General features: G+C 37.5%; 1 protein-coding gene across 4 annotated transcripts in view; it reads right to left on the reverse strand.

The window, feature by feature from the left end:
* INPP4B (inositol polyphosphate-4-phosphatase type II B) overlaps nt 1-26039 on the reverse strand; it is an 877116-nt gene that overhangs the window by 59222 nt on the left and 791855 nt on the right. For all 4 annotated transcript variants that reach the window (XM_037830718.1, XM_037830717.1, XM_037830719.1 and 1 more), the window contains 2 exons: nt 24194-24291; nt 1790-1902 (listed from right to left, as the gene is read on the reverse strand). In XM_037830718.1, coding sequence (XP_037686646.1) covers nt 1790-1902; nt 24194-24291 — 211 coding nt within the window. The remainder of the gene's footprint in view (nt 1-1789; nt 1903-24193; nt 24292-26039) is intronic.

Consider the following 26039-nt stretch of genomic DNA (forward strand, 5'->3'; position numbering starts at 1 on the left):
AAATTCAATCAAGATAAAAGCAAATAGCTTCACATTTTTCGATTAAAATGTAACATACAATGGAAGTACATTTTACTAAATAGGTTAAAAAGAGAGGAAAGTGAAATAGAAAGGGAATAAAACAAAATCTTTTTGGAAAATGTCAAAAAAGCTTCATTTAAAGAGTACTGTTAAGGTCCTTGGTTTTCAAAGAGGATATTGAGACTGAGCTATCAGCCTATAAAAATGCTGTTTATAATAATGTCAGTGTTCCGAATTTATACCCCACTGGTGCATGTATATATGAGGCAGGAAATCATCTCTTCAATGGTAAGTTGTGAGTAAGCCATATATAGGTGGTATGTACATTTCAGAAAAATATTTAAGGAATGTATGAGATTTATGAGAGAACTTTTTTTATAAACTGAAATTGGGAAACTACATAGACTAAGAGAAGATATGCACTTCTGTGTGCACACATGCATCCTTCATTTATCTACTTACATAGCTGTATAATATGTACACGACATTCATATGCTCCTGATTTGTCAAATAACTCTGGTAAGTGATCAACCTATCTTCATACTATCACATTAGTAAAACAGCAGAAAGAACTTATGACCTACCTTTACGAATTTTTGTGAGAATTAACAACAACAGTCGCCTTTGATGATGCAAAAAGCAGCACACAGCTGGAAGTGAGAACAACCCTCGTATAATGCATATGGTGTTAAATGGGACCAGTGTAAATGTGCTGCCCGAAAGCAGGGATTCATATTGTTTCCTTGGATAGCCTTCCCTGGGACTCTAAGAGGGCATGAAGGGAAAGCAAAGCAGGTTTCTGTCTTGTTCTTGGTCAATTATGTTATATAGTTTCATGGTAAATTATCGATTTGTTCTTCTCAGAGTACAATAGACTAGATTATAATAGAAGCACTGGCAATAGGGGGAAAGGCTCTGTTATGCTATTGACAGAGAATGAATGGAATATGATAGATTTGTTAACCTGAACTCCAAATTGCACAAGCAATGCTGTGCAGTTACTACAAACATGGAATTCACCATGGCCTTCATCTCCAATTTGTGGCTATCCAGATGAAAGGATCTTTGAGACTGAATGTTTAGCAAAATTCAAAAGTTCACGTGAGCTATGTCTGAATGGTTGCCAGATAAATGCTAAAGTCATGCCAGATAAAGTGTGATTACCTCCCTCCCTCCTGTAGAAACCTGGGGTTGGGAAAGCAGGAGTTCTTTTACCCTGAAGGCATGATTAAATGAGAAAGAAACATACAAAATACAGCTCATTACTCCAAGTGTAATCCATGCACAATAAATTCTATGCCAATATTGACATTAAGAAACATATTTAAAAGCTCATCAATTGAACAATATGTATAGAAACCTTACAAGGACTGTGAGTTAGAGATCCAATAACCAGGCTCTGTTGAAACCATGACTCTAGAGCAGCAGTTCAAAATCCTGGTTGATACGGTACACTGGCATGGTAGCATGCAATTTCAAGAAGACCACAGACACTTCATTTTAACCTTACAGTGTCAAACCCATCCAGAGTTTACAAGAAGAGCCAATGAGTAAGAGGCTTTCTTGTTGAGAGTATCTTCCTCCATGTCCTATTCTAATGCATTGATTAATAGAACTATCAGTGACAGTGAAAATGCCTAATCTCCATAACAGAGGAATATAACTAGTAATCCATAGTGTAGAGGTTGGACCCTGCATAACAGCCACCTGATAATACTTGCAGGTAACCATGGTGACAGGGAATAAAATTTGACATTAGAGTGCTTACCGTGGCAGCCAGCCACATGATTTCTACATTCTTTCTTTTTTTGGCTTGGATACTTTGATGGAGATTTTCTAGTAATCCTTTTAAATCATTTTGTTCTTGAAAATGTGAAATGTCTGAAAAAGGAGGGAGAAAAACAAAACCCATAGTGTTAATATTAATCTGCCCATGGAGTCTTCCACAATCCATCTGTAACTGCAATTTCTGTAACAACAAATACCATTTGCAGCAAAGAGCATCTGAAGATAATTATGCTCATTAATACTTCCGGTTTTATTTTTAACTCAAAAATATGCCTCAGTCTCCCTCATTCCTAACTCCTGCAACTGTGATACTGCCAACTGGTCACCTAATACTATTATACCAACCATGGAAACACTTTTGATGAAGATAGCAGTTGCTGACTCACTTCAACCAAAACATAAGATATAGATGAGATATGAAAAATCATCTTCCATTTCTGCTACTGAGTAGCTAGTCTGAATCATGGAATTATAATAAATTGAACATCTCAGGCATGGAAGGAATCTGAAATCTCACCTAAAAATCATATAGCAGGGTTCCTCAACCTTGGCACAATCGACACTATGTCAAGTAATCTTTTGTTGCAAATGTACATTTTAATATTTTAAAGTGTTAAGTCTGGGATTTAGCCACTGAGCAGTCTATCCCTTAAGTTTGTATCCAGCTAGTGATATGACCGAGTTTTCCTTGGGTGCCATGAACCGACAAAAACAAATGAACTAATACAAAAAACACCTTTCATAGTCTTTGGAAATTGGCTATGTATTGCCTGGTGCTCTCCTTCAGAGTTTAGCCTCCTTCCAAGAGGATCAGCCTGAGGCAAACACAAATGCAGGGTCCTCTCTGTCTTTTCTGAGCCTGTGTCTTGTCCTGGGCTTATGCTTGCTCTTGGCCTTAGAAATTCCCCCATTCACAGGAATTCAAATGCCACCTCTATTCCCTACAAAATAGACTTTCTCTCCACCCAGGGTGCTCTGTTGAATGACTTTGCCCCATGTTGCTTTTACTTAATTGGTTCTCATACTGCTTTAGCTGCCTGCAAGGTGCTTCTGCCTTCAGGGTAAGTTCTGGGAGGGCTAGCCTGAGATGAGTTGCCTGATTCAGTCTTTCAGGCTGCCACCCAATAGACTGGCACCATACAGGTACCCCAGTATGCACATAGGGGTTACTCGGTTCTCTCCGGAACACGGCCAGGGACCCACAATGGAACACAGTCTGGCTCTACACCAGTGCCAGGGGAAAATCTACCCAGGTGAGAACCATTACTATAAAGAAAGGAGGAACACTATGGGTGGTAATGAGTAGGGAGTGGGAAGTGATACTGGTGGCTCAGATCTCTACAATACTAATAACCAGAACATGGGTAATAAATGGCATGAATTTTATATTAAAACTTCAGACAATGCACATTGTGACACAACTGTTCCTGAGGTTTGGTGAGATGGAAGTCAAGATTAGAATATGGTGATGGAAGCAAACAGGCTTTCTAAGAGAGTGGTTGGGTTAGTACTGTATAGTTGTAAAAAAGTATTCTACTGTCGAATCCATGCACCGAGAAACGAAGAATTCTTGAGAGTTTTGACTGGGGCTAAGAACAGAGAAGAAAATACATAACAATATGACTGTACTTAGGCTACTCAGTTACATGAGAGAAATAGCTGACATATTTCTGAGAGATCACAAAAACCAATATAAATAAGCTTTAACAGTGATGAGGGTTTGTACTTTTCAAAATTGCTCATTAGATGTTTCAATTCAGCAAAAATAGCATATCTGACTTTAGTTCCATATGGTATAGGAAGTTTCCTAATGACCCATACTAGAGATCTGTATCTACCCAAGAGTGGAAGTGGTGGGCAAAGTGAAAATATCCATTGAAAACAACTATATATTAACTTGGATTCCATGACCACAGAAGAGAAGAAGGTTGGGTACAGTGCAGATGTGTACCCTGGTTTAGGGAAGTGAGATTCAAAATATTCATATAAAACATATGCAAGATTCCTCTACATTAGTTCCTAAAAGTGAAAGCTATCAAAAGTCAAATCCCTACTTTGTAACAAAATAGATGATTCTAACAAACAGAGAAGGTTTGATTTAAAGGTGTCACAATGCTAGGTGGGAGACTTTCTGACATACAGGGATTTTAACAGGATACAGCCCAAAGAGAAAGGGGAAGAGGAAAACATAGAGCACCTTGAAGAGAGGCCCCTAGTCTCTGAGGCTAAGGACAATAACGGCACTTTTAAATGTGTACTTAACGCATAAAAGTAGTAAGAAGTCAGGTCTACAGTTACTGCTTGTAATGTTGATAAATGGCCACCAAAACAACAACCAGGGTTACCCTAAATTAAAATAATTAGTAGGCTTTAAAAATGATGTACAGGTATATTATTGATATAGAAAGTGTCCTTGCCATTGTTGAAAGGAAAAATTGGTCAGATTAATGTGTGAATTTATTTGTGTAACATTTTGACATTTGTGTGTGTGTGTGTCTATGTTTGCATATACATACCTCTTCATATATGTGTATATGGGTTGAGAGAGGAATTTGTTTAGATATTAACAGTGGTCATCTTTAAGTAGTGGGATTTAGGATGATTTTCAGCTGCTCTCCTTTTACATCATTTACAGTGAACATGTATTGTTTTAAAATAATAAAATTATTTTCAGAGCAAGAGAGAACAAGAGTATATGCATAAGAAAAAATAAGAATCAAAACCTTTAGTAGACAAAGACCTGGCCTCAAAACCTGCATGGTCTAGTAGACGTTGATAGATATTTAAAAACTACTATTAAGTGCAGCACAGTGTACCGTAGATTATTACATAAGTCAGTAAAGATAAGAGAAGGAGTGGTCAATTCTATGAAGAATAGGTGGGCCTGGAAGAGTTTCCAGCAGAGGTAATGCTTGGTGGATATGGAGGGCATTTAGGGTGGAGAGGAAAATGTCAGGCAGGGCACGAAGGCAAGAGTCAGTACTGTAGATGCTGGACAGTTGTAGTCCACCATGTTGCTGGAGTGCATGATACCAGGGGCAGAATCATGGAGGGCTGTTCTGCTATGCTGAGAAGCCTGGACTTCATCCTATACAATGGGAGCAACTGGTACATTATACCACTTTCAGAACCATTTCTGGAGGTTCTTGAGATTCTTTATGAAGTCACTTGTTTTCACACTTTTTTGAAAGCAACTCACAATACAAATTTTGCTTTACATAACATCCCACAACACTCACACACCCCTCTATAAAACAATTCATGAAATACTTTACTCTTATTGTATACAATACATGTTGAATATTTTCTATTCCATTCCATATCATTTTAAAAAATTGTTGTTTCCAACAAATTGATTTAGCCACCCATAGGATCGCCACACAAAATTTTCAAAACACTGATTTAGGGTAACTCTGTGTCCAGGATGATTAAGTGATTTATTCATAAAAGTCATAGTCAAAGGAAGAGTCAAGCCTGAAACCTAGCCTCCTGATTCCTATGCCAGCAATTTCCCCCACAATCTGTGCTGGTGTTTTCATAATTTGCTGGTGGTGCTGAAAAAGAGCTCCAGTAACAGCATACTAGTGTAACTTCTTCAGAGTATTGGGACTTCAGAGTGATTTGATAATGATTTATCAAAGTAATTTAGTTTCATTGTTAGCATGGGGATTTTTAATCAGTCATTTTAAACAGACTATGAGGCTCCTAAATGCAAATCAAACTAATGGCCATCCTTTGCCTATTTCCATTGCATAAAGATGGTGCTTTAGAAAAGACAGACATGAGGTCCCATAGAAATGTTATCCCTGCTCCCATCAATAGCACCCTTTTTAAGAAGAAGGTAATTTGATGTTCTTGAAATTTTTAGGCCACTATTTATATTTTTATAATGATAAAAATTGCTTTTTTTCAGAGCAATCCCTTTTGATTCAACACTTTGGTTGCTGCCATTTTCTTTTTTCAACCTGACAGGAATCCTACAGGCCATAGAAATTCAGGTATAGTTCAAGAATGGAGTATCATTAGTAATGACTGGCTTATCAATTAATAGGTGAGGTTTCCAAATCTAACTATGGATCCTGATATTCAACTGAGAACCACGGAACCCACAGAAAATGGGATGCATTTTAGACTTAGACTGAATCTTTGCAAATGTAAATATAGCCAACATATCTGGCTCCTGGTCCCAATCTTGCATTACTCTAACACTGAAATTAGACAGGGAATATAAGTTTCTTTACATATCTGTCTCAGAGTATTCTTTTTACAAATGGGGTTTAAGAAAGTAATAAGAACGTGATGATTCAACAATGTTCACTGCATATTGTTTATAATACTAAGCCATAACAAAAACTAAAAATGTTCTAAATGTTCACAAAAAGAATGACGCATAAACTGTTGTATATTCATGCAATGTAATAATAGGCAATAATATACAATAATTGTATATGATAAAAATGATATATATATCAACATTGGAAAAAAAAGGATACATATTTAGGAGGATTCATACAAGATAGGGACAACAATAAAAATAAACTTGAACGTGGAAAACAGTACCATTTTTTGTGGATGTATACATATAGGATAAAAATGTGTTTGAGGATGTAAAATACCAATTTCAAGATACTAGCTATCTCTGAAGATGGAGGGTTGGGAATGAGAACCTGGAGGGCTCAAAGGAGGCTTACACTTTATCCATAAATATTTTTTTGTTACAAAAATTCTGAAGCTTGGGGATGGATTCACAGGAATGTTTTATTCTATGTTCTGCTCTTTACTGTTGGTTTGAAACTTACATAATTCTTTTCAAAGAAAGCACTGAGCCAAGATTCCAGGAAAATGATTTCTAATGTCAATTCTACCCCCGCTTTGATGTGTGGTTTTGGGCAAGTTGCTTAACCCTCTGTGCCTATTTCCTCAACTGCAAAATGAGGACAATAACCTTGTCATGCTTCATCGACTTGTGGTGGAAAACAATTAATAAAACTCTTGACAGAAGAGGCTACATTAAATTCTGTGTCAACTCTGAAAAAAACAGAGGAAGACATCAGTAGCTCTTACAAAAGATGGGAAGTCCAGTTTTTCAGGCAAAAGTCGGAATTTATCCAAAGTAGGAAAAATCCTCCTCACACACATACAGCTACATACACTGAACACAAATATTCACAAAGCCAGTGACCATTCTCCTCCTATCACTCTTCTGATGGAACAGAATGGCCAAGGTGAGAATCACTTTTTAATACCCGTTTTTTCTTTTTCTTTTGTCAAATGGTGTTTCTCCAACAAGAAAAAGAGTTCTGAATATGACAACCTAAATCAAAGGCAGAGTGCTGATCATTGAACAGGAAAGGCACCCTGACCTCTCAGCTGGTTAGACTGTGATGATAATGAGGCCAAGGCAATGGCTTCATCTCCTTACGCCAAGTGACTTTTTGAAGCCTGAGAGTCTTCCAAGATGAAATGGAAATTACAACTGCTTTCCAGCAACTATTCCACGCAGACCCCACAGTGCAGCAGGCAAAAAATTTACATGGGATCAATCACAGTCAACCAATGTAATCCCATCCTTTGGGTGAGCACACAGTTGAGCATGGGATAGCTGAAGACAGCCATCCTCTAGTCATGAGGGGGCTAGAGGCAGGAAAAGGCAAACTAAGAGTAACAGAGTGTTGAAATGTGTGTGTGGGGGGGAGGTTCTTGTATGCAACTAGATCATTGAACCAACCCTTCTTGAAGCCCACCCTATCACTGGAATTTTCAGCTATGCGAATCAATAAAATGTTTTTTATTGTATAAGCCAGTTTAAGTCAGGGTTTCTGTTACTTGTAACTAAAAGCTTTCTAAGATAAATAAATGGTTACAGATTTATTTTTAATAACATCCAGTCTTTATTGCAAATGTGTACTGTTGATTTAGAGGTGGATAATGGACAAATAAGCAAGAATATTTCTAGTGAGCAACAATTAAATTGCCTGTACAAGATGATCTTAAAACATGTTCCATGTTATCTGACACTCATTTTAGTGACAGGTGGAGTCTTTGCCCCCTCACCTTGAATCCGGGTGGTCTCATGGCTGCCTTGAATAAAAGAACATGGCAGAAGCGATGCTATGGGACTTCTGAGGCCAGGTGACAAATGACTATCAGCTTCTGCAGGATTCTCTAGGAATTTCTCTGTCTTGATTCACCTTTTTGGGATGTACCCTGTAAGGATCCAGTCACTATGCTTGGGGAAGCCCCAGTCATAGGGAGAGCCATATGAAAATGCCCCAGTCAGCAGTCCCAGGCAAGCCCAGTCTGTGAGCCATCCCAGCACATGTGCCAGCACATGAGTGAGGAAGTCTCCAGATGATTCCAGTCTCCAGTCATTCTTCACAGCTGAGGTCCCAGGCATCATGGAGCAGGGACAAACCATCCCCACTTTCCCTGTCTGAATTCTCAACCCACAGAATCTGTGAGTATAATGACAAGTTTCTGATTTTAAGTAGTAAGTTTGGGAAAGCTTGTTACTCAGCAAAAAACAAACAGAACCACCACAAGAAAATCAACCTAGAAGGGCCTGTACTTCTAAGTATGAAAAAATTAACATATACAGAACAGTGTTTTATAGTCCAACCTGGTTACTACTATATTCTATAATATCAGATGTCTTCTACAATTAGTGCTGATACAATTACCGTAAATGTGCCAGCAAGCAAACCAATGCAATTAGATGTAAGCTATTGAGATGTCTTAAAATTGAAAATTACGCTGTAAAATCTGGAAAAATATAAAAGACAGCTCTTTTGAAACCAGCTTTATTTAAACTGTTTTCTAATTTACAACTTATAAAAAAGGCAATATAAGAAATCAAATATCAAATTCCCAACTTGATGAGACCTGAATAATATTTTTGACCTAAACACTTTCATCTTTTCCTCTTAAATGGTTTTGAAGGTTGTTATCACCCCGGCAAAGGAAAAAACAAACTTGAAAAGTAATTTTTAAAATATATTAAAAACTATGTATAAAAATTCTTGAAATTCCCTGACTCAATATTGTACATTGGGTGCCATGGGGTTTGGGGGGTAAGTAGAAGTTGTAACATATTATCTTTTTTCTTATTTCCATTCTTTTAGAATTCATTCATGATTTGATTTCAGAATCTCCAAATAATTTTAAGTCATGTCAAAGAGTTGACGATGATGTATAGTTAGATGGCTCTCAAACATCCAAATTCTGGTCTCCTCAAGATTCCTGACTTAGTTTTAAGCACAGAGAACAGAGCTGAGTGAGTAAAATAAACTTGAGTTTGAGGAGTTTTGCAAAAATAGCTGACCTGCATGGACAACTACTTTTGCTTGTGCTCAGGTGTCTTGGGTTCTGGCATTGAAGAGAATGGGAGGTTCCCTTCTTTCTTTCCAGGCCATCTTATAAGTCACTAAACTTTATCTCGACAATAGCAAGAAAAGGCTGGTTGAGAGCACACTACACACACATAAATCCGATACCTAAAGCAAGTAGGGATTTTTCAAAGTTTAAGTCGCAGAAGGGAAGCAGCTTTCAGGGTGAGCTCAGTGCCTCACCTCCTTGCCTGAGCAAGAGCCAGGCTGCCAGTGAAATATGCCAGTTCAAACGCAGCCCAGAGAGGCAGCTGCGTGACAAGGCCTTAACCCAAAGGGGAAGGCCCCACTCCTTCCATGCCCTCTCTCTTTCTGATAGCGTGAAATGAATTGACTCAAAAACTACCCAAATGATGGCCAAAGAAAAATGGAGTCAGCTGAGAAAACTGGATCTTTCCCCAATAGTCATGGTCTCTGCTCACCTCTTTTTTTTTTTTTTTTTTTAAATTCAGTTTTATTGAGATATATTCACGTACCCTATAATCACCCATAGTGTACAATCAATTGTTTACAGTACCATCATATTGTGCATTCATCAACACAATCCATTTTTGAACATTAAATAAAACATTTTCCAAGAAAATAAAAATAAGAATAAAAATGAAAGTAAAACAGAGCACCCAAAGCATTCCATCCCCCCATTCCACCCTATTTTTCCTTTAATTTTTGTCCCCATTTTTCTACGCCTCTGTCCATACACTGGATAAAGGGAGTGTGAGCCACAAGGTTTTCACAGTCACACAGTCACACCATGTAAGCTATATTGTTATACTATCGTCTTCAAGAATCAAGGCTACTAGGCTGCAGTTCAACAGTTTCAGGCATTTCCCTCTAGCCATTCCAATACACTAAAACATAAAAAGGGGTATCTATATAATGCATGAGTTACCTCCAGAATGGCCTCTTGACTCCATTTGAAATATCTCTGTTGCTAAAACTTTATTTTGTTTCATTTTGCTTTCTCCTTTTGGTCAAGAAGATGCTCTCAATCCCCCAATGCCAGGTCCAGGCTCATCCCTAGGAATCATGTTTCAAGTTGCCAGGAGATTTATACCCCTAGGAGTCAGGTCCCACATAGTGGGGAGGGCAGTGAGTTCACCTGCCGAGTGGGCTTAGAGAGAGAGAGAGGGGCCACATCTGAGCAACAAAGAGGTTCTCTGGGGGTGACTCTTAGGCACAATTATAAGTAGGCTCAGCCTCTCCTTTGCAGTAATGAGCTTCATAAGGACAAACCCCAAGATTGAGGGCTCAAAGGCCATGTGCTTTTTTTTTTTTTTTAATTAAATTCAGTTTTATTGAAATACATTCACACACCTTACAATCATCCATGATATACAATCCACTGTCCACAGTATGATAACATAGTTATGCGTTCATCACCACAATCTATCTCTGAACATTTTCCTTACATCAGAAAGAACCAGAACAAGAATAAAAAATAAAAGTGAAAAAAAACACCTAAATCATCCCCCCATCCCACCCCATTTGTCCTTTAGTTTTTATCCCCATTCCTCCACTCATCCATACACTAGATAAAGGGGGTGTGATCCACAAGGTCTTCACAATCACACTGTCACCCCTTGTAATCTACATTATTATATAATTGTCTTCAGGAGTCCAGACTGCTGGGTTGGAGTTTGGTAGTTTCAGGTATTTACTTCTAGCTATTCCAATACATTAAAGCCTAAGAGGTGTTATCTATATAGTGCATAAGAATGTCCACCAGAGTGACCTCTCGACTCCATTTGGAATCTCTCAGCCACTGAAACTATTTCGTCTCATTTTGCATCCCCCTTTTGGTCAAGAAGATACTCTGCTCACCTCTTGAGGCTCCTGGAGGCAAGTAACAAGTTGGTCCAGAATATTTCATACTATATAGACTAAAATAAATAACTTCCGAGGTATTAGGGAAGGCATAAATGAGGTAAAATAAGAGAAATTGGATTATAGAAATTAAGCTGCCCTGGGAAGCTCCAAAATATAAAAGAAAGAGGTAATATGATTATAAGGCATATATTTCATCCCATTCATATAGTTCCTCTTTTGGCCTGAAGTAACTTCTAGTTTGGTAATGTGAGATACTCATATATTTACACGTTATTCAACAGCAACAAAATGTCTTAATTTATGAGTGTTAGCAGACTTTTCCTCTCTGACATACCAGATAAAGATAACTTTATCTTTGAGTCTTCAATTTCCTTCCCCCTTTTCTGACTTCCACAGAGAGGTCTGCCTTCCTCTGGAGATTTGCCATGTAGAATTGGGAGAATGAAGGAATTAAGGTGGACGAAAAGGTAGAATGGAATGAAAAAAAAAAAATGACCCTGGAGTTGTTTCCGGAAAAACAGAACAGTAAATAAAGAGAAGATGTTAGAGTGAGTGATATGCTCAATAGCTGAGTGAATTAGAGTCTAAAAAAATTAAAGGATTTTAAAAAATGATATAGTAAGTTTTTAATTGTCTTCTCTGATGCTTAATTAAATGTTGGGACTGATTTTTACTTGCCTTTAATTGTTAGTATGTTTATTGGATGTGATACTATGCTGAAACTGGGTCACTGGGAGTCCCAGTATTAATTTAGGTCATATTCAAATATTTATTTCCAAGAGGGAAGATGAACCCTAAGATTTTTAGCATCTACTCTACTCCTTACTTTGGGACCAAGGATCTTGTCATTCCAAATGTGACGATTTCAGAAACTCATCTCTATAGAGAAATTCCAAGAAGAAAAATATGCTTTTTCTGAAAGATTACCATACAAGCAGTTATTATATGGAAAAAATTCAGGAAAGTTAATACAGGCAGCTATTTAAAGGATTATAGACAAGACAGAAAAAACAAAGAAAAAGCTATCAAATGGAGAAGAGAGACAGGTTGGGTCAAACTATAAGAAGAGCGTTGTGATCAAACTTAACTGGATCAATAAGTTGACTTGTTTGTGCACAGGAGAAATATAACACTCTTGAGAAACTCAAAGTGCACCACAACCAATTATCTTATCCATCTCTCTAGCATTCGTAAGTGCAGTGTGACACCTTATTGTCACAGAAACTGACACTAGAAATTTTCCTTTCCCTGGTGAGATAATGGTAGAATATACTTTGAAGTATAAGGTATATAAACATATTAATTATTCTTATTAAGCTGACAATGAAATGGAGGACTTCAAAACATCAAATGACTCATTTAGGTGAGCTTTCAACTGAATTCATGTTTCTTCATTTCATTCCATTATGTGCTGACTCACTAGAATGACATACTAGCAGGACAGCAAATCTTAGATGACTGGTGGAATTGAGAATGAAAGACTTAGATGTTCTAATTTCATTCAATGAGAATGAAAGAATGGAGAAAAATGTAAGGATGACTGAAAGGCTGGGAGTCTAAGTTTGCACCTACATATAACAGAGCAGAATACAGCTAAACAAAAGATTAGATGGATCTAATTTGAGAGAACCCTGAAGTTCAAGTGGCAAAGATCAACCCTGGGTTGGCCAGGGAGGTGGCCATTTGTGTGTGTGTATTTGTATATGTGTGTATATCTTTGTTGCTCACAGTGTCATTTGCATTTTATACTTCTATCCAGTTTTTAAGTAAAAGGACACAAAAAGTCTGCATTTGTGGTTTTACTTGCATAAAGAAAATTAAAATTGGATGTTGCTTTGTTATCACTTTTCCTTTCCAAAAAAAACACGAGTGTTTTTTCGTATCACTGTTTTTTTTGTACCACTTTTCCTTTCAAAAAAAAAAAAAAACACTAATTATAATGAGCAAATGCATGGGGTTAAATCTAGAGTATAGGTCACCAGGAGATAGAATGAGGGTAGATAATGGGAAACTGATGCTTAATTTGTGCATAATTTTTAATAAGGTTGATTGCAAGTGTTTGGAAATGGATAGAGCTGATTGTATCACATTATTGTGAGTGATTAACAGTGCTGAATTATTGGTGTGATTGTGGTTGAAGGGGAAGTTTAGGGTCACGTATGTCACTGGAAGGAAAGCTAGAGGATAAAACATGGGACAATATAACATAGTGAACCCTGTGGTGGATGATGACTGTGGTTAATAGTACAAATATAAGAATGTTCTTCCATGAACTAGAACAAATGTTAATAATAGGGTTGTATATGGTAAAAAAAAAAAAATACAACTAATGCAAATTATGGACTATAGTTAACAGTAATATTGTAATATTCTTTCATCAATTGTAACAAATGTAATATACTGATGCTCTGGTCAATAATGGGGGTGGTAAAGGAGTATGGGGTTTTTCTTTTTGGAGAATGAAAATGTTCTAAAATTGATTGTGGTTATGAATGCACAACTCTGTGATTATGCCAAGAGCTGGTAATTGTACAGTTTGGGTGGATTGTATGGTGTGTGACTAAAACGGTTTTTTTTAAAAAGAGATATAGCAAATAAAAAATAATTCTCTTCATCACTGTCAACATTGAGAGCATAAAAAACTTCAAGAGACAAGTGCATTAGAGTTTCCTCAGCAAGGAGTTGAAACTAAATTTGTAATCATGGCTATCCAAAAATTATAAACAGAAAATAAAAGTATACCACTGGAAATTAAAAAAAAAAAAAGTGTGCTACTGGAAATTAAAAATGTACGCCACTGGAAGAATTTAAAAATCTTAAATTTCAAATTTAAAAGATAAGAAGCCCTTTGACAGAAATAGTAGAGCGGCAGCATAAAAGTGAAAAGAATACTCAACTGGGAGTCAGAAAACATGGGATTTAGTACCTGTTTTCCAACTTAGCTAAGTATGTGAACTCAAGCAAAATCTATCCTAGATATTAAGCCCCCGATATCAAATGAGAGGGCTGGATTAGATAAGCATTTTTCAAACTTGGTCCTGAGGAACACTGATTGAGAAAAATGTTAATGGATGTTTTATATATAAAATATAAAGATATACACATATTTTTCCACATAATTCAGAAAATGCTCTCTTAAACAAAATTATATAGCATTAGGCATTATCATCTAGGGACTGACAAACTATGGTACATGGGCTAAATATTTCCAGTTGCTTGTTTTCATACATCCAGTTTATTAAAACACATCCATATCCATTCATTTACATATTGTCCTTGGCTGCTTTTGTGCTACAGCAGCAGAACTGAATTCCTGCAATAAAGATCATATGGCCCTGAAAACCTAAATTATTTATGATCTGAGTCTATACAAAAAATGTTTGCCACCCATCCTATAGACCTTCTCAAAACATTTGATGTGATACTGTGAGTTCCAAAAGAATTTGACTATAGAACATATTTTTGTCATATAACAACTAGTAAGAGAATTAGTGCTCTTTGGAAGAGTCTGGGTTAGATTATTTCCAAGATACAACAGATGTCTATTTTTCTCTGATTCTTTAAAACACCCAACTAAATGAATCAATCTATCCCATTCATTCATGAATTAAACAAATATTTACGGAGTAGAAACTATGTGCCAGGCAATGTTCTCAGTAGCTGGCATATACAGCAAGCAAATATACAAGGACACTTATCCTCTTACAGCTTACATTACAGTGAGAGGACACAAACAAGATAAATGACATACAGTACGCTGGATGGTGATACGTGTTATGGAGAAAAACAGAGAGAAGAGGGGGCCAGAGTGTGGGAGATTGCAGTTGTAAAGAGGGTGGTCAAGGAAGGTGTGATGGTTAATTTCATGCATCTACTTAGCAAAGTTATGGCATCCAGTTGTTTGGTCAAGCAAGCTGTGCCAGTTTGAATGCATCATGTCCCCTCAAATGCCATTATCTTTGATGTAATCTTGTGTGGGCAGACCTATCAGTGTTAATTAGATTGTAATTCTTTGCACCCCACCCAACTGTGGGTGATGACTCTGATTGGATAATTTCCATGGAAGTGTTGCCCCACCCATTTAGGGTGGGTCTAAGTTGAGTCACTGGAGCCATATAAATGAGCTGACAAACAGAAGGAACTCAGTGCAGCTGAGAGTAACACTTTGAAGAGGAGCTACAGCCAAGAGGGACACTTTGAAGAAAGCACAGGAGTTACAGATGAGAGACAGTCTGAAGATGGCTGTTGAAAGCAGACTCCTGCTCTGGAGAAGCTGAGAGAGGACAAATATCCCAAGTGTAACTAAGAGTGACATTTTTGAGGAACTGCAGCCTAGAGAGGAACGTCCTGGGAGAAAGCCATTTTGAAACCAGAACTTTGGAGCAGACGCCAGCCACGTGCCTTCCCAGCTAACAGGTTTTCCAGACACCATTGGCCATCCTCCAGTGAAGGTACTCGATTGCTGATGCGTTACCTTGGACACTTTATGGCCTTAAGACTGTAACTGTGTAACCAAATAAACCCCTTTTATAAAAGCCAATCCATCTCTGGTGTTTTGCATTTCAGCAGCATTAGCAAACTAGAACACAAGCACTGACCTGATGGTTACTGTGATGGTATACAGTACATGAATTTGCATCTAGAATCAGTTGATTACATGTCCAGCTAACTGCATTTACAATCAACAAAGGAGAGTGCCTCAGGAATGTGGGGAGTCTCCTCATCCAATCAGTTGGAGGTCTTAAAAGCCAGAATTGAGGATTTCAGAGATCAGAAGAATTTCTGTCTCAACTTCAGTCTGCTAGCTTCCCCTGGGGAATACAGACTTCCCAGACTTCTGCATCACCGTTATCAGAGTTTCCAGTTTTCCCTGTGGAATTTGAACTTGCCAGTCTCCATGAGTGCATATTCCAATTCTTCACCTCTCTCTCTGTCTTGATCTCTGTCTCTCTCTTATCCTGTCTATTCTGTTTCTCTGGAGAACCTTGACTAATACAGAAGACCTCACTGAGAAGGTGACATTTGGGCAAAGAATTAAAGGAGGAGAGTGAGTTATCCATATGGAGGGGAAAGCATTTATAAAACAGAGGAAACAGACATAGCAAAATGGCTATAGCCCTGAGAAACATTAAGAGGTCAGTGTGAGGAAGATCAAACAAGTGAGGGAGAGAGAGGCAGGAAGGGAGGTCAAAAGAGCAATGGGGGCATATTGGGTGGGGTCTTAGAGGTCATTATAGGAACTCAGGTTTTTACTCTGCAAAAAGTAGGGGGCTATTAGAAGAGTTTGAGCAGAGAAGAGAATGATCAGACTTTCATTTAAAAATGGTCACTTTGACTGTTGTGATGAGAATAATTGAATAAGGGGTGAGAGAGGGAAAAAAGAGACCTGGAGGAGGTTATTACCATAATCTGGAAGAAATAATGAAGGTTTCCACCAGGGTGGTAGCAATGCAGTTGGGTGAGAACTTGGTGGTATATATTTTGAAACTAGAGCCAATGAGATTTTCTGATGGATTAGAAGTAGGGTGTGAAAAACAAGAGTCTCTCTCTCTCTCTCTTTTTTTTGGCCAAAGCAACTAGAAAGATGGAATATACATAAACTGAGATGGGGAAGACTGTAGGAGGAGCAGGGTTTTAAGGGCATATCAGGAACACAGGAACAAGGTTTTGGGAATGTTAAGTTTGACATGTTGGGCATGGTTTATGATGCCAGAGAAGAGGAATGGGCAGGAGATGTAGAAATGGGAGTCAATAGTTAACACACGGTATTTAAAGCAATGAGATTGTGGGCAACAAGGGAGCAGAACAGACATCCATGGACTAAATCCTGGTACACTCCAACATTTAGAGGTCAGAAAGACAGAGGAATCAGTAACATAGATTGAGAAAAAAACAAACAAAAAAACAGCCAGAGAGTAGAAGGAAACAATGAAAAGTGAGATGCCCTGCAAGCCAAGTGAGGGAAGAGGGAATAAATGACCATGTCAAACCTATTACTAAATCAAGTAACATAAGGACAAAGAACTGACACTCCATTTGATAATGTAGAAATCTTGACAAAAAACAATTTCAGTGAGGTGGTTTGCACAAAAGGTTGACTAGAGTGGATCTAGTAGATAAATGGATGGAGAAAATTTGGAGACAGCTAGTAATATTTGAATTTCCTTCTTATCTGCTCCTTTTAGGACATTTTCAACCTTTCAATAGTCCTGCATTATAGCAGAATATCATTTTCTTCTCTACTGCCATTCCCTTTTACTCATCTTTTTGTATGTCTACGCAATGTCAAACATATGGATAATATGTGAAAAATTCCCCAGCCATCTGAATGTTTCCAAATATACATATATTTGAAATAAAATAAGCAGAATATTTGGATGACTAGCTGGGTTTTGATTTGCATATTTTGATGGCTACATAGTATCAATGTTGAGATGTCTAGAGAAACATTCACATTATTTTAAGAAAACCCTTATATCTTTAAGGGTCAGTATATTAAAAATACAAAAAAAACAGCAGTGATATTCACTGTATTTAGGAAATTAGGCACATTTACTTAGCTTGACAGTCAACATAACCTCATATTGAACAAAATCCCATAATTACAGCTGAGGGTTTTATACATGTAAATAACTTAGGTCAGTCCACTATAAAGGTTTGTTAAACAACAAATAAATAAAATAGAGAACAGTTTCAATACCTGGACAATATCACCTTCTCTTACACTCATGTTGGAGTATAAATGAAGTGCAAAAACATAAGTTTACAATTTGATACCGAACTTGACAACATCTTATACGTCTAAGCCAGTTCTTAAAGTTCAGTGTGCAGTAGAATCACCTAGATGGCTTGTTAAAACACAGATTGCTGATCCCTAGCCCCAGATATGGATTTGCTTGAAATTACTCTTATATGGATAAAAGATAAGAACAGGTACTGAACATCAAAGGGGTAGACTGCGTTTGCAAACTATTGATTTGCTCCCATATCTATATGCACCTCTCCTCACTCTGCTGTTTATCACAGGGAACCTCTTTTCCTGGCTACTTGACCTCTGGCTTACAATTAAGTTTGGGAAATGAGGGACAAGTGAGTGAATAAAAGCAAGAGGAAATAGAAGTCAGGATATTTCTCTCCATGTCTCTCTGCGTCTTAAACAGGTCTTTGGAACTGACCATGTCTTCTCCACAGTTCCAGCTTCCATTGGACAGCTATTTCACCCATGGTCCCAGCTTCTGCTGGACAGTCCCCACCAAGACTCTAGATCCGGCTGGGAGGCTCCAGCTTCTGTGCTCTGATCACACTCCTTCAAGCAGTCAGTAGCAGTTTCCTGCTATTGCAAAACTCTGGTGGCTTTATCAACTCCCGTTTAATTTCTCCATTCTTCCTTCACTTCTATCACTTTTACTGATATTCTGTAGTAAATTCCTAAAACACTTGTTTTCCTGAATGGAACGTGACTAATACTTTCACTGAGAATTGGGTATTGTTTTTTTTTAATTTTATCACAGCATGGCCTAGCCTAGCATATTCTGTCCAGGTTAGGACAGGACCCTGTCTCTATTGGATTCTGTTTGCAGGTTAATCCTTTCTTGCATAGCCTGAGCTCACACCAAAGTTTATAGATAGTAAAAAGCAACCAGAGAAAAAAGAGATATTCGGAAAAGAGATAAAGGTGGTGAGGTGGAAGTGTCTAACACAGCCGAGTCTCAGCGGACAGAATAAAACATTAGCCTCAGGCTACTATTCTGTAAAAGTTGATAGGCTTTTCTAATACTCAGAAAGAGTCTCTTTGTATAAAGGTGAACATATGCACATGTGTGGGGAGAAGTATAATAATCTAGAATTCTACTTTGGAACTGGGAAGTATTTACCCTGTTCAGAGAGCCCTTTGCTAATCAGAAACACTTGGATTGTTTGAAGACATGTTGTGGTGCATCTGTGCATGTGTTTGTTCATTTTCTTTGACATATTTGCTTCATCTCATCTTCTCATTTGATAAATTCAGGCCATCTCCAGTGGCTGGCGAAGTCTGGAGATCGAGGTTCCGGATAGATGGTAGTTTAAGGTTAGAGAGCTTTGAGAAGCAGGTTCAAGAAACACCCACCATAGTCTGTTCTGAGAAACAGAACTTGTGGCAGCAGTGCAGTGAGCCACGTTGTGAGTGTCAACACAAGTGGGCTGCCAATTTTAGGTAAATGGACAGTGAGTGGATGGGTATTCACATACCTACTTTGTTCATGTAGCATCATCCATTCTTGCAGCCCAGAAAGCTGCTGTGTCAGCATTGATTCCAATGCATATTTTCTGGTCTACAACAGAGCTCAAAAAATAACTACTAACTGAAGGAAACACCTATTTAAGTAGCCTTGATTTTCACTGATAAACAGAGGAAATGCTGTGGAATTCTTCTCTCTATATGTGTACCAACTATATTCCAAGAACTGATTCTGCTCCTCAGTGATTTTATCCATTTGATATACAAGATATCTGCTGGCACCTGACAGTAACTACTCTGCCAGGCCTTCTGGCATTGAACAGTATGGAAAGTGCAATAGTTAAAGAAGTTTTGCCAAGAGCTTATACTGATTTCTCCCAGAGCATCAGATCTGTTAGAAATGTTGTAGCTAGTTTTCTGTTTCTTAGCAATAGGCTGACCTGTATTAATTCGTTTGCTTTACATAGATGTCAATTCTGAAAGGTACTTTGGTAGCTCTGTCTTCTTCATTGTTTTAGAGAGAAAATTCAATAATTTCATTCAGGAAAGTATTATCACATACTTGTGGAAAAAATCATCCTGACTTACTAGAGAGTTCTGGCTTATGTTTGAAAAGTTTGCTGATTTTTCAATGGCCAAATGGCAATATTTTAAAAGACAAAGTATTAGATGTTAGGGATGAATGGATCCATTTTCTGATCTAACAAAACCTTATTTTAGATACTTAACATTGCATTTCCAGTTAAGCTTTTCTTTATTCAACTACTTCTGGGAAATCTCATTTGCAGGTTTACTTATCCCAATGGAGTCTGTTGCTTTTTATTCATGTGACAGTATTTTGAGTTTTAATATTTATTATAATTTTCTCTTTAATTTTATCCTTAACTGAGCCAACTTTGCCTCATTGATCTATTTGGTAAATGACAGATAAGATGTAGCACAACACTAAAAATGAAAAATGTTAACTGAATATATAAGTTCAAAAGACACAAAAAAACTTTGATCTGAATAATTTGTACAGTGTTAATTAAATTTTACCTCAGTAAAACTAAACATCAGAGTCCTTGATATGTATGAACAGCTTCTAAACATTGTATTTTAAGTTATATTTTAAGATATTAAAATAATTTAACAGGCTATTGGGGAAAACCATGATTGATCTTACTTTTAAAATTATTAAAGTAGATGTGAACAAAACTTTTCTCACAGCTTATTCCTGTGAAGCCACCAAGGGACTGTGACCAGCAGGCATCTGGAGACCAATCCTAACCTACACTTTGGATTCTTTTCAAGACCTTTAATCCTCAGGACATCAGTCCTAAAGAGTTATCTGTGACCCTTGGTTGGAATTCTTCAGGTATTAAAGGGACCTCAGCCAGGCATGGTAGGTTTTCTTCCTCTAGCTGCCAGGAGATTATTTTTCTTCCTCTTGAGTAACGTTCTGTTTTTGCATCATATGGGAGTCGTAGTCTTTCTGAGTGGGTAGGTGTGTGGGGGGTGGGGACGGGGGGTAGTTCCAGGGATCTTGTCATTACTAACTTCTCTAGAACCTCTCAGCAGCACCAAGGGCAGGTCCTTAGTCCACTGGTGCCATATGCAATTTCCATCTATCTTTAAACATGTATCAACCTACCACCTTGGAAAACCAAAAGAGAAAAAAGAAGAAAAGCCATCTCATTGATTCTACTGCTTTCTGCCTTATTTTTCATTTCTCTGTTTGTGTTCACTATTAATTTTCCTAGGGTGTGGCTTAGGAAACACATGTACTCTCAAATGTCTGCAATGTGGATTCATTCCATGTTTTTTTAAAACGACTCCAAGTGTCGTCAATGACTCATAACCACCAAATCTAATAGCTTCTCTTTAATCCTCATTCTGCTTTCTTCATGGAAACATTTGATATTCGTGCCCATCTTCCCATTGTTGATATTTTCATTAAGCAGCTTCAGTGATGCTTGATGACCTCCCATTTCTAATAATTTTTCCATTTTGGGGGTAGGGAATAGTTTTAGTCTTCCTTTTCTCCTATTTATGAATATTCTCCTCTGATAATGTATGTTTTCTCTTTTTTTGATGTGGAAATACATAGAAAACTATTAAAACAATTCCTCTAAATTAATTACCCTTCAAATAATTGTTCTATTTTACTATTTTTGTAAGTGGAAAGAATGTTTAACATCTATTATTTTTCCTAGCGTACAAGTGAAATCTGTGGCATGGTATAACCACAAAATGAATGCCAAAAATGATCAAGTAGAAAATAACATTTTGAGAACAACACTAAATACTCTAAACTACACACTCTAAAATAGCAACTAATATTCTGAAAAGAGGTTGAGTTACTGTAGATTATCCCTTGATTACACTGAGCCAGTAAATTGTAAGCTACTAAGGGCATAAATGGTACCTTATTCATTTTTCCTTATCTGTAGTGATTGGCAGAGTTTTACACATAATATTTTCTCCAACAATGTTTGTTACATTGAATGTGAAGCTTCCAGCAAAAATTGTCAAAAAAATATATATATATACAGGGTGTAATATGACAACATTCGACCCAGTGTCATTACAAACCTCAGATTTTTTTTTCTAAAAAGTATTTTAGATGCAATTCTTACTGCTGCAGTTGATGAAATACTACATACAACATGCGGATATCAAATAGTGTAGAGATAGTTTTCAGCAACTTACAAAAAAAAAAAAAGCAAAAAAAAGCACCCTTTCGGTATTTCCTTGGGAGCTCTTAGTGCTAAACATCCCACCACTATAGTGCTGAGGTAGCAGCCTTCCAATAGACCTGGATGATGAGATCATTCTCCTTTGTTCTGGTAAAAGGGCAAGAAATATGGGCATTTTTATCAGAGAGAACAGAGTTTGTTGAAATCACTATTTGATACCTGCTCACTCCTCCATTAAAGAAGAAGGAAGTGTTTCATCTGCTCCTTCCCCCAAGGTCAGAAGTCCTTGAATCATGTATGAGATGTGGTTGTGACTATAAAATATGGAGCAATTTATGCTAGTGATTTCCAAAGTGTTTTATTTTTATTTATTTATTTTTGACCACGTAAAGATTTAAGTGTCTTAATGCTTTAGGTGGTTGTGAAAGGGGAACCTTTTAAACAGTTTTTGAGATCATCAAACCCAGTGAGAGGATCAGACCAAGAAGAGGGAGAAGCACTAACTGATTTCTGCTTTGGTGCTCCCAGGGTGGATCAGAAGGGTTGGGGAATTTCACAGGTAGGCCTGAGATGAAGTAGTTTCTGAGCACTTACTTTGCCTGAGAGCCAGGGCAGGGACAACAACTGTCTGAGAGCTGCACCATCTATACAAAGACAATCAGGTGGGAAAGTCCACAACTCACTTTACCCAAATAGAGCAAATAGATCATCAAAAGCTCTATCTATCTGATGGGAGTTACAGTTATATATTACTAGCTTCTCAGATGAGCATTAGGCAAAGATTTAGAGGAAGAGAATTACCCACTCCTGGGATTGACATAGTTGACTTGCTTCTCTGTAACAAGGTACCTCCAGTCCCAGCCCCCAAAAATCTTCCAAAAGAGAAAAAAAAAGAGAGGCCACGCCCTCCATGCCTAGCTCTCTAAGGGCCTTTCTACAGCTACAAGGGAGATAGTGATGGGGGATAACAATTTCCTAATCTGACTGAGTATTTATTCCAAATGAAGTTGGGATTTTAAATAGACACATCATTCTGCACACCACTAGACTGTGTCAAACACATAGAAAGGGAATGAGATGCTGTGGATGGCAACTTTAATTCTAGCTATCGCTCCACCCACTTACTAACTCCTAAGAGATGAGTGATCAGTAAAGCTGAGAGCAGTTACTAAAATAAAACTACTCCACGTTGGTGGATTGCTGAATCGAGACTATCGATTGACCCTACTACTTTTGAGAACATTTGGGGAAGAATAAGTAAAATATTTTAGGCCAAGAGGAGAGTAAACAGATGAGAACTATTTGATTGAGAAAGAATATATAGGCTGCAAATGGATTTGTTCTTTAAGTCCTTATAACCCAAAAGTAGGGGACATCCCTTAAGATTGGAAAAAATTGGGGGGAAGAAAGGAAAATTTTTACTTCAAAAACATGTTGAATTCAACAATTTGATTTATAAATCATTTAAAAACAGGTTTAGTGAATTAATAGACAGCACAATCATAATGGATTAATAGGTGAAAGTGATATGTTTAGGGGATTATTTTAGCCTTTAACATAGACACAAAGTGTCCCTTGATTTCACCGTGAAAAATAATTAAAGATTGTTTGGATTATTTGTATGTTCCACAAGAACGTATTTCTTTCCTACTTAGAAAAATGACCTAACTTCTACTCATACAATTATGAAAGCATTACAGTTTCTTACCTGAATATAATGCAAACTAAATTATGCTTTTGATTGAAATATTTCTACAGGAATAACTCCTCCATACATGTCAGTATAATTGCATCTCAGATTTGGAATTTTGTTAAGGAGAACAACTACAGTCAAATCATAATTTTTTTCTGTGCCAAAACCATGGCAGTATTGTCTCAAAAATAAGTTGATGTAATAGGAAACAAAATAGCAGGAAAATCCAGTATATTAAGACAACTATTTTAACTAACGAAATGCAACTGTTAAGATGCAAAAGTCCTACTTGAGATTTCTTATTCTAAGTTCCTTACTTCAAAATTTGGGCATTTTCCAGTGGCACTGAAATTAATATCCTGGGCATGGAACAGCAGGACCCATTCAAGAGTGCAATCAAAATAATGATGCAGGTGTCTTCCATACCCTCTCAGCAATCAGTCTTTTGGTTCAGATAATCTCAAAATCACTCTCACATCCCTACCCCATGCTTCTTTAGTCCATTGACCTCTATGCCTGACCTCTCCTGAGGATTTATAATCAAGAAACTATTATTGTTGTTTTCTGTAACTCTCCTACTTACAATCAGGAGGCATCTTTTCCATAAACATCTTATAATATTCTTGTAGAAGTTCAAAATTTTCCTGATTAATACTTTCTTGCAAAGACACATCTCCAAACCTAGAAATAGAAAGAAGAAAATAGTCATGGGTTATAAATTAGCACCTGAAAAAACACCTTTTAACTTTTCCTTTTTAAACTGAGGGCAATAGTTTCCTAAGGAAGGACTCTTTCTCTCTCTTCCAAGTTATGTTGTACGATGGGCATTTCAAACGTATTCCAGTCTCCACTGCCCCTGACTCTGTCATTCCCTAGCGACACACCAAAATATCATTCTAGTCATCAAATGTGACTTTAAATGAAATAGCCTATGTCAAACACCAGCCCTTGTACATGTGCATGACTGAGACTCAGTTAATGTTTGGGGCTGCTCTTTCTTTGCATCTATTTTTTTTTAAGCCTCCCTCTCCCTTTTTATTCCTCCAATTTGCCTCTTAACTTCTGACAGCATCTTGAGGAGGGGTCCAAAAGACCAAGTCTGGACACTGGGCTGCCTGCAGTCTTGTACATGCCGTCAGTGGCTGCAGGCACATGTGGGGGTCCTATAATGTGCCAGGGAGTAGTTGACCTTTGCTGACATATTTTCCTATTCACGCCATAAACGCAGGTAGCCTCTGTACTGGCGCCCTGCTGTCTTTTCTCCAAGACAAACTGGAGTACCATTGACCTTCTCTTCTCCTTGAGCATTTCCTCAGGTTTAGAACTTAAAAAGTACACTTTTTTTTTTTTTTTTCTGTAAAAGGATGCTACATAAATGGCTTCCAATATCTATCTCCATCTTTGATCTCTTTTCCCAAGTTTCAAATCAGTATTTATGGATGGCAATTGAAAATTTCAATGTGAATTGTCCCACCCCATTTCAAATGTAACATAGCTGAAACCTGAAACCATCTCCTCCTTTTGCCTGTTTCAATATTCTGCCATTAACTCAGGTTCAAAATCTAAGTGGCATTTTGGATTTCCTCTTTTCCCCACCCCTATCCACTACTTATTTAATCTTTTCATATCTCTGGTCTCCATTTCTTCTTTTTATTTACTTTTTATTTACAGTGGTAAATAAAAAGAAGGTATTTAATCATACTCAGTCTGGACTCTTCCAAAGTCTCCCAAATACCTGAGTGCTATGCCCCTAGCCTCCTTCCCTTCCAATCTCTCCTTTACACTATAGTCAGATCATTCATTCATTCATTCATTCAACAAATATTTATATAATATCAACTATGAGCCAGGTGTTTGCAATGTGCAATAAATGAAATATTGGAGAAATTAATCTAACACCCAATTCACCATATCAGCTCACGAAACTTCAATGCCTCCCCTCTTCCTATAAACACAAACTCCAGTCTCCTTAGCTTAGTATCTAAACTCTCCACAAAGGCTTCCAAAATCCCTTGTAGGAATGCTGTTATACTCATCTCCTTTACCAGCAGTATTTTAAAGCCTTTGGCAATTTTCTCATGCTATTCCCCCTCTGACTAGGAAGTGTTAACTCCCTTGTCAGCTTGATTAATTCCTTTTCATCCTTCAAAGCCTGGTGAATCAGGCTCACCTTCCCTATAAGACCCTCTTGATGAACTCCCTTCCCATGTGGGAATCACTTCTGCACTATTCCTGTCCCTTGCACATAGTTTGATTGTTATATGACTCCAACTATGATGTAGTACTTGTTGAACTGTCTTCCTTCCTGGATGATAAGTTCTTTCAGGACAGGAATCATACCTGATTTTCCTTGTTACCCCTTACTCTCTGTGCCCCACAACTTGGCAGACCAATGCCTGGTACAGAGTCAATGTTCAATGTCTTACTGA

Source organism: Choloepus didactylus, chromosome 3 (assembly GCF_015220235.1).
Source record: "Choloepus didactylus isolate mChoDid1 chromosome 3, mChoDid1.pri, whole genome shotgun sequence".
NCBI classification, from domain to species: Eukaryota; Metazoa; Chordata; class Mammalia; order Pilosa; family Megalonychidae; genus Choloepus; species Choloepus didactylus.